The sequence below is a fragment of the Cyprinodon variegatus genome, unplaced genomic scaffold, assembly GCF_000732505.1.
Source record: "Cyprinodon variegatus isolate N-32 unplaced genomic scaffold, C_variegatus-1.0 Scaffold132, whole genome shotgun sequence".
NCBI classification, from domain to species: domain Eukaryota; kingdom Metazoa; phylum Chordata; class Actinopteri; order Cyprinodontiformes; family Cyprinodontidae; genus Cyprinodon; species Cyprinodon variegatus.
In genome coordinates, this window is record NW_015150585.1 from 1,408,022 (window position 1) to 1,423,860 (window position 15,839).

The following is a 15,839-nucleotide window of genomic DNA, read 5'->3' on the forward strand; positions in this document are numbered from 1 at the left end:
TGGTCTGGTCTGGTCTCAGAGGTATGCTGGAACAAAACATGGTCTTTACCTAAGAAATATTTACTAGTAAACAAGGTTAAAGAGGTTTCCTTTAAGATCATTCACCACTGTTATCCAGTAAAGTCATTTTTGGTTAAATATAAAAAGGACCTTGATACCACTTGTACTTTCTGCAACATTTACTCAGAGTCTATCTCTCACCTGTTTTGGTCCTGTGAACACACGAGTGTTTTTGGCAAGGTATCTGTCGCTTCTTCCTTGACAATATTTATGACAAATTTGAACTTTGTTTTAAAGATATTTTATTTGGAATCACAAAATTTAAAAATAACTTTCTGACCATTTCTTTTTATGTCATCTTTTGCTACTGCTGGCCAAGTTTTATATCCACAAATGTAAAAATTTTTTTTACATTTATTGATCATTTATTTCGAACACTTAATAAAAAGCAAATATAAGTAAATTAATAAAGTCATAACAAACCAAAACAAAACAAAAAAGAAGAAAAAGAAAAAACATATGTACATACCATCATGTTCGAAAAGGAGTTGGAAGAAGTAATAAAACTTATTAAACATTAAAGTAGGCAACAATTTATTTTTCTGCATTGTCCTACTCCAATAACAAAAAGGCTGTTAAAACTCTATCTTTATGCTCTAAATTAAAAATATTTACGTAATCCCTTTACATGCATCTATTTACTATTGCTATTTTTACTTTTATTCAGTTACTTTTTATTTATTTATTACTTTTTGCTCAAACCCCTGGCTGTTCACAGGAATTTGTACTTCTTTCTGTATTATAAAGAATTTTCTAATAAACTTTATTAAAAAAAATATTAATAATAATAATAATAATACAATTACATCATTGATTCTTTTTCATCAATTAAGTTTTTCTCAATTTTTTGTCTGCACAGAATGTTTCCTTAATTTCTTCCATTAACTTTTACTTTTTAAGTTTAATAATTAAGTAAACTAAATCAAACAAACAAAAAAAAATTTAAAAAATAATCCATTTCGCTTGCCATAAAGGAAGATTTTTCAATTCAAAAAGTCAGAAATAGCGTTTAGTTCGAGGCTTTATAGAGTGGACCAAAGACAAAGCCTTCTTTTTTTGGCTTATAAATAATTACGACAAACATTTACTTAATAATAATGATAAATAATAGTTATGAATAACGATAATGATAATAAATAATCAATTAATTACAATACATTCCGTCAGTGTGCATTCAGGCACAAAATGCATCATTTCATTTATATTTGGGCCGTAATTAATGCCTTGATTGTTTGCGACAAAACTTTAAGAAGATCCTTATTGACAACAGCTACTGACATAGTCAACAACTTCTTAAATGCGATGAGTTACTGCAGCATTTCACTTAACTTTGATTTTAATAAAGTATTTTTGAATTGAACAGAATTGAATTTATCAATCTAACTGTTCTTGCTTTTTATTTTGTTGCCGTCACTTCATCACGTAATTAAATTAAAATATTTTCAAGCGCTCTCTGAAGTTTAATGAAATGGATTTGAGTAGTCTGGTTGGAAGCGGGACATGTTTACGTCAAACAAAGGGGTCCAATTTGATTTCGTCAGCAAAGAGCGACCATTTATTAAGTTAAGGGTATGTTCGATTTTAAAGTCTGTGCACACCGGTACTTGTTCATGTAAGCGGGCTGACAATTAAAGAGATTAAGTTCCCCGCTCGGTCGAACACTTTCCGTTTATTGTTGAATTACTTATGTAAACACATAGTATGACACATATTTGAGTTAAGAGTCCCAATTAAGAATAAAACTATGAGCAAAGATGCGGATAAAGTCGTGTGTTCCGATATCAATAACAAGCGTACCTATTGGGATTTTTAGCGGCTATCATCCTTTAGCTTTTTATTCACTGTAGCTCAGTTGCTTCCATTAAATGTGAGGAGAGATTTAAATGTTATTATCTGTGTTTCATTTCTCGATTTTTTAAAAGAAGTTATTAAAAGGAAGAAATGAACAGTAGGCTCCAAGAGATACGCGAGAGACAAAAGCTAAGGCGGCAACTGCTAGCTCAGCAGGCAAGTATGCTATCACTGGGTTAGCTGGCAGAGTAGCTGCTAAAAATACAGGTTTATATCGGACCAATAAACGCATTATAACGGTTAGAGCGTCCATGCATTGTCCGATAGTCGCATAAGTCTCTTACATCTGCAGAAATAGAGGAATAGCTGTACTATCAGTGTAAATGAATGCAATATGTTTATTTTTAGAGCCATTATAGCTAACTGATAAAATGGTGCAGCTAATTTGATACTTAAACCCAAACAAACCATGCTTTATATTAATATTTATATTAATTCGTCTCCACCCACAGTTAGGAGCAGAGAGCGCAGACAGCATTGGAGCTGTTTTACACAGTAAAGATGAGCTCAAAGAGATAGAAGAGACGAGAGAAACATGCAGGTAAGATCAAACACCTTTATAATGTGAATGTGGGGCTCAAATAAAAACTTATTTGTTTGCAGTTAATTTACATAGCACTGGAAAGGTAAGTTTAATCAAGAACTATTAGATAAATATTGCCTGATGCTTAAATAAACAGATCTGAGAGTATATTGAGTGTAAAACAGTTATGTCACATTCCAAAATATCACCTGAAAGAGGAAAAGAGGCCTCCATATACTGACATACCAGGGGGAAATACCAAGGGAAAAAGAGGAACCCTGATCAGCTCTCTGGGTGTCCTGGAGCAGCAGGGAAGATCCACATATCAGGGTTAGATAACCTGTCAAAGTAATTGCTAGCTGGTCTCACAAGATCTGTTAACCTTTTTACTGGACCACAACCCTAAACATGCAACCAGAGCCACCATGAAAGCATTTAACATTTAAGTCAAAGCATTTTCATGCGTTTTTGGTAAAGACAACTGGCAAGACGTTATCTAATAGATGCTATCTCTTAACTCTGACTGACTTCAGATTGAATAAAGCCATGCTTGCACATAATCGCTTTAAAATACACTTATATTTTTTGTTGGTGTTTGACAGATATGAAAATGTTATAACGGCAGAAATACATTTGAAATGTGCAGTAGCTCTGTGGGGCATGCTATGTGCAACATGGCGTGAATCCCAGCAAACCTGCTTTGCATGTAACAGAAAATACCTTAACAAGGGGTGTAAATAGTAATCATTTAAAAGCCAAATATATAACCCACCAGTAGCATGGTTACTTGTGTTTTTTTTTTTTTTTTTACTTTTCCATTCTCAGATTCCTGAATAGTGACTTGCCTAAGCTAGTTAGTGCTACTTTTCATCACCTGTCCTTGGGGCATTTTTCGTCCTTGTAGCAGGAATGCAGTGGTTCTTTCCATTGCTCTAAAACTTGTAGTTGTTCTTACTCAATTCTGCATGTGCACAGTTGGATGTTTGCTCGCAGGTTAATAGATTATCACCATCAAACGATTATTGATACTGTGAAAAATATTCTTACCAAAAGAAAAGTGTTGTTCTGCATATGTTTGCTATTATAAATTTAAGACTTCTGGATCATTTGCATAATCAGAGAATCCCATCTAAGACAACCTTAAAATATTGTGAAATAGTTTATACTTGGGTTATTTACTTTTAATTCTTTTTGCACACTTATTTACCTACGTCTGGGATTCTGTTGAGAAAGCTTGTTCCATTTTAATATAAACATTTTTGTTTTTTGGGGGGATCGCCAAACTTTCGGTTGATTAGACTTATTTTATATTCTCCCCGCAATTTTTTTCCACTAATATAAATGTCTTTAGATACACATTAAAATTCAACACACTGTAGTAAACAGATAAATGGAGGCAGAAGATGTCTTTCAGTCATCAATGCACAAATTCAGCAACACACAGGAACTCTTTCAAGCTGGGCACCGTTTCATTCACAACACCTGTCACATCAACCAGGAATCACAATCAGAAATACTTTAATAATCCCAGAGCGACATGACTTTTGTTACATTATTCCATCTGTAATAGAGTGACCAGTGATAGAATCAGTTTGATATAACACAATTTCATACAATATATACAATTAGGGGGTCCCTGCCAATTTCGCCATCAGCTTGGGGTCCTTGGCCATGGGAAACCTTGAAGAGGTGTGGTATAGAGTATGAAATATTTTTCAGGGAACTGATATCATGATTCAAAGTGTGGGAGTCTTTGCTGAGGCTGCTTTTCCCACAAGTTTAAGATGCCAACCATTCAACAGATAGAAGTTGTTTCTCAAAAACTTAAATTACCAATGTTACTTATTTTAAAAAACAGTTTGGGAGGTTCATTTAGTTTACAGCAGAGATCATTGAAATAAAAGTGGTGCGGCCCTTCACAATGATCATCACACTTTTTTTTAGAATGGGAATATGCATTAAATCTGTTTGCTTTGCAGAGCTTCATATGATAGCTCAGCCCCTCCTTCCAAAAGGAAGCCGCTGACTGATGGAGAGGACACCGAAGAGCAAAAAGTGAGTGTCTTTACTTGATGTTATTAATGATAATGCTCCACCCAGTTGGATCCACCTTGCCTTTACAAGCAGATCTAATGGCATAATTAACCCCCCACACACACACAAAAGCCTCCAGTTAGTTAACAGGTAAATATCAGTCACATTCTTTGTAAAATTCCCTCCACAGTTTAAGTAAATGGTGCTCTGAGTTTTACTGAAGACTGTCTCACCTGTTTGACTCTGTTTATTTAACATTCAATTTGATTCAGTAATTAAGTAGGATTGTTTTTTTTCTTACTTTTCGATCTGAGCTCCACAAATTCATGAACACAGAAGTCATTGTTTAATATCAGGATTCCTTCTGTATTTTTTTTTTTCATATCAGTTTAGAAGGAACATTTTTGAGGGGGACGTAAAATCATTCTGCCAACCAATCATATGCTTTTTCACTTTGGCTCAGCCTACCTGTTGTCATTTAGTGACCTCTGTTTTATGTCATTCTTAGTACTGCCCACCATAACAAAAACAAAACGAAGTTGACTCGGGATTCCCCCTTTTTGTTATCTTGTCTAAATTGATTGACTCCTTCGATTTTTTTTTTTTTTTTTTTTTTTTTATGCTTTCATAACTTCTCACAATACAGAATTCATCAGTGTGTTTGTTTTAAAAAGGATTTCACAATCATTGTAATTTTGCTCACTTTTTAAATTGCTATCAAAAAAGCTGTCATTTGTATTGATCAATAAATATTTCTTGTGATGCAAAATGTGCACTTTTTATCATCATTTTCATCTCAGTTTGTGTTGTTTTGCTGTGAGCCAGGATGAAGTAGAGGTGCAGCAGGAGGAAGAGAGCAACCCGTACGAGGAAGTGTACAAGGATTCCAGTACTTTCCTTAAGGTTGGAGCACATTCTTTTGAAAAGCCTCAGGTTTTTTATCAGTGTTAGTTCAGTTGATTTATTTAATATATTTTAGTGGTAGAAAGTATTCCCTGCATTAAGTGTATCATAATACAGTGGCATTCAGTGTGGTTTCTGTCAAATTGACAAATCCTGATCACTTTCCGGACAGTATCAGGAAGAGGATTTTGGTAAATACTTAAAACCACATGATACTGGAATCTGTCCAGAATTCATAATTAGTTGCTAGAAAAGACGTCAATGGCACTGGTATGTTCTGCATCAGGTTTCGTCTTTGAAAAAGTTGCTGTTTTAAGCTCCGCTTTCTAACATTTTATAGCTGTCGTGACTTTGTTTATTGTAACAGATAGTAGTTGCTAAGGGCTTTTTCTTTTATTTAAGATGCTGTAAAACAAACAAAAAAAAAATATATATTTTCTAAAGTCTACCTTCAAATTCTTTTACTGCTGGTAATTCAATTTAAAATTTCCATTTATTCAATAACCTCATATAAACATGGTGTGTGGCATCTAATCATTGTTTTGCTAATAGAATAAACTGTCAAGTTGTTTACTATTTGTTTGCTATTAATCAGTAAATAATCAAAAAGTTTCAAGTCATCTATAAATCTCTTTTTCAGATTTTAAAACAAGTTTAAGCTAAAACTATGCCAGTGAAGAAGTTCTGGATAGAGCTCAATTAAGAAGTTTTTTTCCCCCTAAATACATTTTGGTATAATTACTGCTTTAAGTTGGTTTGTTTTTGGTTTTTTTTGCAGAGAGCATTTTTTAAAATCAATATGCTCCAAATCAATTAATCAAGATTAGCCTGATTAATTGTGGTTGCTCTATTATCATCCTCTTATCATTGATGTCATTCAAAAACTGAATAAAAATAAAAGGAAGGTGTGGGGGATCAGTTTTGACCCGTGGAAAATCACCACGACATGTCTGAGATCAAGCCCTGCTTTGTGTTCTGTCTGAATACAAACAGCATGACTTTCTAATGTCTCACCGATATAAAAAGGAAAATGAAAAGGTTTAACATGTGTTATCTTTATCAGATGTGCTTCACATGATCGACTGACAATTCATGTGTCTCGGACAGTAAAGCTTTAGAGATAACAAGTCTTCTTTTAGCCGTGGCAGGTTGACTCGGTGTCAATGGAATGCGTCAGAAGAAAAAGTTCTCTTATTTTTAGAATAAATGACACAACCTTATGCTCAAACTATGGTTTAGTGGAGGGTTAAGATGAAGCTGGATTTATATATTATATTGATATGGAAGAACTTGAAGTAAATAAAAGCTCAATAAACTACATCCACAAGGCACAGCCTGCTGAAGATGCCCTAATGCATTAATCCACATTAACTTTCTCCTCACCAAACGTAGGCTATCAAATCAATGTTAGACCTTATAAAGGTTAAGAGGTAAATAGATATTGTATTTCAACAGAAAAGTCTTTAAAAAAATCAATGTTGGCTACCCGCACCTAGAAAAAATGTACCTGTGTTCATGTAAAAGGTTTAGATTTATAATAGAATGAACTTTTTCCATTTTCCTTAACTTAAAAGGGTAAAATGCATCAGAAAAAACTTTCTTTTCCAAATGCGTTTTCCTAATTCAGATTCACTCTCATTAACTTTCTCTTGCTCTTTCATCCTCAGGGTACCCAAAGCTTGAACCCCCACAATGACTACTGCCAGCACTTTGTAGACACTGGTCACAGGCCACAAAACTTCATCAGGGACGGTGGTGAGTATCTCACTGCTTCGTTAATGTTTCATAGTCTTGTCTCTGCTTGCGTTTTATTGAAATCCAAGTCTTCTGATTTTAAGGACTGGCTGACCGATTTGAAGAATACCCTAAACAGCGAGAGTTGATCAGACTCAAAGATGAACTCATTGCCAGCACCAACATTCCTCCCATGTAAGTTGAATGATAACAAGAGGCGATACTAATGCTAGTTGCTAATGTATTTGTTCTAGTTTCGAGTTTGTAATGACAGCCCCAGAGAAGAGTTGTACTCATGTAACATTGTGTGTTTTTCTGTTAAGGTATCTCCAGTCTGATCTGGAGCACTTTGACCTGCGGGAGTTAAAAAGCCAGTTTGATGTGATTCTGATTGAGCCTCCTTTGGAGGAATATTACCGAGAGTCGGGCATCAGTCACACAGAACGCTTCTGGACCTGGGATGATGTTAGTACATCCTTATTTGTTTCATCGCTGCTTTTCATGCAAATTAGTAAATAAGTGATCACTTTGAAGAAAAAAGCCCACAGGGTTTTATTGACCTAATGTTGCGATTCATTTTGCTTGTGAGCTGCAGTTTGGATTTGATAATTAAAGGTATAGAAGACGATCTTTTATTTCCGGGTGGATCATCAAAATAAGTAGTCCTCCTAATTGTCAATCATTCTGGAGCTATGTTTACGTAAGTCCGTCCTACGTGCTCGTCCCGTTAGCTATCGTTTTTTGCGCATGTGCGCCTTCAGCCGAGTATCTGTGGTGAGCTACGGTTTCAGCCAGTCATTGACGCTCAACTTTCTCAAAGTGGTTCTTTGAAAATGGCCGAGGGCCGTAAGAGAAAAAGTGTCTACGAAATGTTTGAAAAGAAAAGGCCACAGAAGAGGCAGGTATATCCCAGAATGCTTTGCGTTGAGACCTCTCCTCTCAAAGCATTATAGGATTTGCTGTCACAGTGACTAATACCAAAGATGGTGCAGGCACCGCACAGCAAACCAACAGGGAAGTGATCATCTGTACGAACGGTAAGTTAAGTTCACTATAATGCCCCAGCTCTATATAGTGATTGATGGATTTAGGGGTTAGGGCAGACATTTGGACACAGTAAGCTTGTATGAGAACAGCAACTTTTAAACAGAGCGTGCACGAGGAGAAATGGGCTCGTGCATTCTCTCACACGTGCATTTTTTTATTTTTAATTAGAGAGGGCGGATCGTTTAAAAAATTTGAAAAAATCCTCTATAATATCTTAAAGTCACACCTGAGTTGTGTGTGTATTTTGCTGCAGGTTAGTAAACCCAGTGGGATTTGTTAATCAGTGTGTTGATAATTACAAATGAAGCTCTGAATCTGATTTCGTGTCCGATCCGAAAGAAAATCAAGTCAGATGATGTTGTGACGTTTAGCGCTCTTTAAAAGACAAAGAGTATGATCCTAGCCAACACATTTTCTGCAAGGGGGCTTGTGTAGCTCCAAATGAGATAGACCCCAGGTCTATTTTAATCGGATTAAACAGCAATTCAGCGGCAAACATTAAAAAAATTAACACAACCCAGGTTAAGAGGATAGAAAACAGATATAGTCAAATTTGATCCTCTGAAAGCCTCGCAAAAATTTGATAACCTTCATAGATCTCTCTGAGAATCACATCTCTGCCAAAGTCAGCATGTAAACCTTCCCATGGTGATTATTGTCGTTTTTCTTTTTTTTTTTTGACATAGAGCTTACTATGATTTTAAGTAGACATATAGACATTCTCTATTCTGGTTTAAGATACTGCACAGACTTGTTAAGTGTGGCTTTGCTTTGTAGCTTTGCTGGTGTTTTTTTGTATTTATTTTTCTATAACCTTTGGTAATCTGTTCAAATCAAAGGTGGGAAATTGTTTTAATTTGTGTAGCACAGAAACGGAGGTAAAAAAAAAAAAAAAACAAACCTGCACAGATCTACCCACCCTGCCTAGTCAGAGGCTCTCTATACGCAGTCAGTGGACATGGAAAAAAATTGGATCAGAGATTAAAAAGTCGTCAGTTCAGGCCTTTAAACTACAAGCTGAAAACACATTTTCTCTGTGTTACGTGTTCAAACTCTAAATGAATTACCTGGCAAATATTCGTCAGAGGACGATTTTGTCCTCCTGATAGGAAACTTTGAAAATGAAACAAAGCAACAGCATTAAACAAATACCATAAAAATAAAAACTCACAGTGTTAACAGTCATTCTTTTGTGTGTGACAGTGTGGCCTCTGTAAATCAGCTATTATAACTCAAACATAACAAAAGGAAACGGTCAGCTTTGTGGTGATGAAGATATGCCAAAACAAAAAATAACAATGGTTCTCTAAGACCTGCTGGATTACCTGTGAAAACCTCTGCAGAGCTTTCTAATAACAGGCCTTGCGATTTCTTTGTGATTCATTTACTCTTTCTTTATTTTTATTTTTTTGTGAAGCAGCATTTATTTCTTTTTATTCATGGCTTTTATAGATCATGAGACTGGAGATTGAGGAGATATCAGCTTTACGCTCCTTTGTCTTCCTCTGGTGTGGCTCTGGAGAAGGTCTGGACCTCGGCAGAATGGTAACACAGTCTTATGTAATCAATTCACACTCCAATCTCTAATCATGCTTTCAATCTTTTTCCTTCCTTGTTCCTGGTTTACACAAATGGAGCTTATTTAACCTTTTCTCTCCCTTTACTCTCTGAGATCAGCTGGATTAATGTGGGTTATTTGTTTGGTGTTGGTTCTGATGCTTTTTGCAAGCGTTCGTCTGTTTTTCTTCATACCTGAACTCTGTCTGGAATTTGTTCCTCACCATGGATTACTTTTTCATGTTAAGCAAACAAACCACAAATACCTTTATTTTCTAAATGACATTTGTCTGCCTTCTGTGACGTCAATCCTTTAAGGTTATCAGTAACAAAGTGTCACAGCCTCGCCCTGATGCATAAAAATATTTTTATATTTTTTTTACCCGAGTTGGTATGTTTATGCGACACATTTTTCTTTCTTTTTTAGAGACTGCAAATAGTTTCCCTTTTTTAAATCCAAGATGCAGTTGGTTTTAAATATGTTTAATTATGTGAAATGAGCAGAATTTTATCTTCAAACCCATTCTGACTTTGACTGAAATTCTGACCTTATGCTCGAGCTTTGTTTTTTTTTTGTTTTTTAAGATAAATCAGAAACTAGGTTTTTTGAAGACGAATCATCAAAAATAAAGTTAGAACATCTTAGCTGTTCTGATGATCCAGTAACCAGCCAAACTGATATGAAAACAAAACCCTGGTGTTTGTTTATCTTAGTCAAGGAGTGCTGAAAACATATCTTTTTTGCATTCAACATCAAACAACATTTGAAAAAAGATGAGCTTTTTGCCAAAGAATTGAGCTGTTGATACTAAAACCTAAGTGCTCTGTCACCAACTGGCACACCTCATTTTAATTTCAGTGCCTGAGAAAGTGGGGTTTCAGAAGGTCTGAAGACATCTGCTGGATCAAAACCAACAAGAATAACCCAGGAAAAACCAAGGCCCTGGACCCAAAAGCTGTTTTTCAGAGGACTAAGGTACAACACATGGAAACACAAAGGTGTCTCATATAAAAAAGAAACGGGAGCCTTTAAGAAAGTAATCCTTGTTCTGCTTAAAACAGTCATTTTTTCGTCCGTCTCCATTCAATTTTAAAGTCTAAAACTCAACATTTACTATAGCAGTTTGTTGGAAATGGCCAAAAATGATCACTGGCAAATGTAAAACAATTTAAACTGGAAAATGTCTGAGTTTTGAAAATGTCTGAAGAATCATTTCATGGTCATTTTGGAACAGCTAGCTTCTATAAAAACAGAAACAATTTACATGAGATTAAAAGCAATCAGCCTTGATTATTTCAACCCTGCTAGTTTCAGCTCTGTTTAAAGTCTAGGGCCTAGGTATTTATGTCCACATTTGAGGCTACCTGATGCTATAATTTGTTTTTTTTTACACAGCAAAGGAAGAAAAGCAGACAAGTATGTTATCAGTTTTGACGGTGCTGTTTTTCCTGTCTTGCTGAGTCAAAGCTATTGTCATGTCTAGTTTTTAAGGATACCAGAGTAAATGAGATCGCATCACATGCTTGCTGTTGATTAGCCAAACCCTGTGACAAGCAAAAAAATTTTTAGCTCATTTTATGTGATTAGATAGACAACTTTCCACTTAATACGTCACATGTGGAGAGGAGAAACATTTTCAATAGTTTCATTTCTCTGGTTTAAATGTGTCAAATTTCGATCTAATTTTAAAAAAAAGAGATTCGTCACTGAAACAGGGTCAATATTAGGACAGCAAACTGTTATTTATTTTTTATGTTTTAGGTGGTGTTTTTATATATATAAAATTGCAAACTAATCAAATATATTTGTTTCAGGAGCACTGCTTAATGGGGATCAAGGGAACTGTGCGCAGGAGCACTGATGGCGACTTCATTCATGCCAATGTAGACATTGACCTGATTATTGCAGAGGAGCCTGAGATGGGAAATGTAGAGAAACCAGTGGAGATCTTCCACATCATTGAGCATTTCTGTTTGGGTCGTCGGAGGCTGCACCTGTTTGGAAGAGACTCAACCATCAGACCAGGTAGGATAGGGGGACACTTAATTAAAATAGATAAAATGCTTTTTAGCTTTTCTTGATTCCTAACCAATCTTGGTTGTAAAGTTTACAGGTTTTTTATGTTTGTTTTTTTGTTTTCAGGATGGGTGACAGTCGGTCCAACCTTAACAAACACCAACTTTAACCCAGAGACCTATGCTTCACACTTTCCTATGCCTGAATCCTATTTAACCGGCTGCACCGAAGAAATAGAGAGGCTGCGGCCCAAATCCCCAGTGAAACTCAAGTCGGACCGCGGAGGTGGAGCACCCAGAGGGGGACGTGGGGGGCCAAATGCTGGGAGAGGTGGAGACCGAGGGAGAGAAAGGAATAGGCCAAACTTCAGGGGAGACAGAGGAGGGTTCAGGGGAAGGGGGGGGCCACATAGGGGGTTTCCGCCTCGTTAGACTAACAAATGACTGCCAATTTTCTTTCTTTTTTTTTCTCTTTTTTTTTTAAACAGTTATTTTGGTCGGAAAGAAACTTTAAGGTTTTACTGTTATAGATCATTTTAAAACTGTTCAGTTGGGATATTTTTAATTTAGAAATACTGTAGATTTACATTTGGTTTCTAAAATAAACTTTTTTTCACATTTTGCTTTGTTTGGATGTGATTATTTACTGAAAAAAAAACAGAATCAGAATAGATCTAAAAAAAAAAAGGTTATTTTGGGTGACTTTGAATGCGGCATGGCCTTTGTTACCAGATAGGCTAGATGATTGTTTATTAGTCTGATGTTGATCTACAGGAGAGTTGACAGATCAGAGGATAATAAGTAGATAACCAGGAGAGAAAACCTCATAAACAAATATGCCTGGCTGGTGTTTTTGGCGAGCAGGCAGACCAGTTTAAGATCATGAGAAGACAACTTTAGCATAAAACTTGTTACAACCAATATTTTTTAAATAATCTCTGAATGTCCAGCACATTGAACATGACACATGTGGCTATGACAACAGACAGCCATGTTCTGTGCCTTTTGACTCAGTCAGCAACAAAAACAGCTTACATTTTCTAAACTTTCAGCGAACTGGACAGAAACAAAATTCAAATACACTATATTGCCAAAAGTATTTGCTCACCTGCCTTGACTCACATACGAGCTCAAGTGACATCCAGTTCCTAATCCATAGGGTTCAATATGACGTCGGTCCACCCTTTGCAGCTAGAACAGCTTCAACTCTTCTGGGAAGGCTGTCCACAAGGTTTAGGAGTGTGTTTNTTTCAAATACTATTTCAGTTACTTTCCACTAACAACAAACAGAACCTGCAACCCAAATGTGAAGTTTGTTTGAGTTGTAGATGATAAAACTGGCTGATTAAACTGATATCAGGATAGAATTGTGCTCTGGATTTTAAATGAAACCATCCAGATTAATGATGTGCAAAATTAATTAAAAGTATTCACTCACATCCTGTATACACATATGTGCTTATTAGACATTAGATAAGATTAGCTTTATATTGGTAAATGTATGTTACAAAAAAAAAAAGAAACAACATACAGTACCATGTAGAAACCAACAATTTAGTGGAAAAGGAGTAGGCCGATGCGAAGGCTTATACTTTCCTACCCATTCCTAATCCATAGGGGTTCAATATGACGTCGGTCCACCCTTTGCAGATGGAATAGCTTCAGCTCTTCTGGGAAGACTGTCCACAAAGTGTAGGAATGTTTATATGGGAATTTTTGACCATTCAGAAGTGCATTTGTTAGGTCACACACTGATATTGGACAAGATTGCCTCGCTCTCAGTATCCGATCTGTTTCATCCAACAGTGTTCTATAGGGTTGAGTTCAGGACTCAGTGCAGATGAGTCATGTTCATCCACACCAGACATCCATGTCTTTATAGACCTTGCTTTGTGCTCTGGTGCCAAGTCATGTTGGAAGAGGATGCGGTCAGCTCCAAACTGTTCCCACAATGTTGGAACCATGGAATTGTCCAAAATGTCTTTTTATGCTAATGCATTCAGAGTTCATTTTATCTGAACTAAGGGGCCAGGCCCAGCTCCTGATAGAAATAAACCCATACAATAATTCCGGCCTCCACCAAACTTTACTCTTGGCACAATGCAGTCAGACAAGTACCGTTCTCATGGCAACCGCCAAACCCATACTCATCCATCAGATTTCTAGATTGAGTAGCTTGATTCGCCACTCCTGAGAATGTGTCACCACTGTTCTGATGTCCAACGGCGTTTTGCTTTACACAANATCCATCCATCCATCCATCCATCCATCCATCCATCCATCCATCCATCCATCCATCCATCCATCCATCCATCCATCCATCCATCCATCCAGAGATAGGCCGGTGCCTATCTCCGACATTCTATGGGCGAGAGGCAGGGTACATGCTGGACAAGTTGTTAGTCATTCACAGGGCAACACAGAGACACAAAAAGACACACAACCATACACACACACAAAATTAAGAGGAAGGGACCACCTGCAAGTTGGGAGCATGGAATTGTCCAGAATGTCTTGGTATGCTGAAGCATTCAGAGTTCCTTTCACTGGAACTAAGGGGCCAAGCCCAGCTCCTGAAAAACAACCCCACACCATAATCCCCCATCCAACAAACTTTAGATATTGCACAATGCAGTCCGAAGAGGTGCCATTCTCCTGGCAACCACCAAACCTCATCCATCTGATTTTCAGATTAGGAAATGCTATTCTTTATTTAAGAGAACTCCCCTGGTGTCCAGTCAGATGCAAGCTTCACAGCACTGCATTTGATGCTTTCATGTCACTAAGTGATGTATGGCTTGGATGCAGCCGCTCGACCATGGAAACCCATTCCATGAAGCTCTCTGCGCACTGTTCTTGAGCTAATCTGAAGGCCATATGATGTTTGGAGGTGTGTAGTGAATAACTCTGCACGTGGACATAATTTAGAGTGGGTCACAGGGGACATATCCCCTGCACTTTTTCAAAAGTCTGTTTTGGTCCCCTGCATTTTTCACTGTCCAAAAACAATGTTACACTACGGTAAACCGACACTCATCGAGCACTAGGACCTAGCAGATAACCACAGCTCAAGCTGAAGCCAGTTTCCCTGAGTTTAGACCGCCCACCAGCCCCTGATTGGACCTCTGTCTTTTCTTGTGTGATTGGCTGTCACCGCTGTCACTCCAGAGAAGCTCACTTTACAACATCTGATGCGCCACTGGATCGGGTCTGTGATTGGATGGTCACAGCGCTTTTTCTCTGCTTTCTTTTCTTTTAATACCTGAAACGGTCCAGGTGTTACTGTAGAACGTGGGTCTGCAAACAGACGGTGACGGAAATTATTTCTTGTTGGGCATTTGTTCTTCACTTTGGTCACGTTGTCTAGAAGAGTTGTAATATCAGATGTATTAATTTACACAAAACTTTTAATCTTTTAAGACATAATAGACTTTTTTAAAAGTCAAAGTGAAAGTTACATTCAAAGAACTCCTCCTAAAAAAAAACATTACTAGCTCCATAGAGCAGCGTATCCACTTCAAGATCCTCATTCACATTTTAAAACTTTCAATAATCCTGTAATGTATATTTGTTTTATTAAAACTGCTGATAAATAAAACATAATATTTTATATTATTACCACCAAAAGGGAAAAAATACAGTCTTTGAATGTGATTTTATTTCTCCAACTTCATAATAATAGTAAAAGTCTGTGTTTTTAATCTAAATGGATTGTTGCACCACAAATTGTTTATGGCAAGCATCCACATATTTTGTCAGGAGAGATGCAAGAGAAAGTAGAGGAAACAAATACAAATACCTTTGTGTATTTATATACATATATAGATATATATATATATATATATTAGGGGTGGAACGATTCACAAAATCCACGGTTCAGTTCGATTCACGGTTTCGTGGTCACGGTTTTCAGTTCGGTTCGATTCGGTATATCTTGATTGTTACACCGAAATCCCATAAAAATTTATTAAATTAATGAAAAAGTCCCCCAAAAAATAATGGATTGTAATTATTTTAAATGATCCGCGGAAACCATGGATCATTTCTGTATGTTTTGCTGCTTTGAATTTAATCATCTCGCGCATGCTCTCTACCATCTCCAAGGGACTCAGAG

The 15,839-nt window shown here is 36.6% G+C and overlaps 1 protein-coding gene across 1 annotated transcript; it reads left to right on the top strand.

Annotated features, from left to right (window-relative positions):
• Positions 1-1,841: 1,841 nt before the first annotated feature.
• On the top strand, positions 1,842-12,310 carry mettl14 (methyltransferase like 14). The gene is made up of 11 exons (XM_015376264.1): positions 1,842-2,067; positions 2,364-2,452; positions 4,414-4,489; positions 5,294-5,371; positions 7,039-7,126; positions 7,210-7,300; positions 7,429-7,570; positions 9,605-9,697; positions 10,569-10,685; positions 11,525-11,735; positions 11,853-12,310. The coding sequence occupies exons 1-11, from the start codon at positions 2,002-2,004 to the stop codon at positions 12,155-12,157; spliced, it is 1,356 nt and encodes a 451-aa protein (XP_015231750.1). The 5' UTR covers positions 1,842-2,001; the 3' UTR covers positions 12,158-12,310.
• The last annotated feature ends 3,529 nt before the right edge of the window (positions 12,311-15,839 follow it).

What these genes read in the sequence shown, in the direction of transcription:
- mettl14 (XM_015376264.1), top strand. Translation starts at nt 2,002, where the DNA reads ATGAACAGTAGGCTCCAAGAGATACGCGAGAGACAAAAGCTAAGGCGG. An exon ending in GCTTCTGGACCTGGGATGAT is followed by an intron (nt 7,571 to 9,604) that starts GTTAGTACATCC and finishes TGGCTTTTATAG; the next exon opens with ATCATGAGACTGGAGATTGA. An exon ending in GTCTGGACCTCGGCAGAATG is followed by an intron (nt 9,698 to 10,568) that starts GTAACACAGTCT and finishes TTTTAATTTCAG; the next exon opens with TGCCTGAGAAAGTGGGGTTT.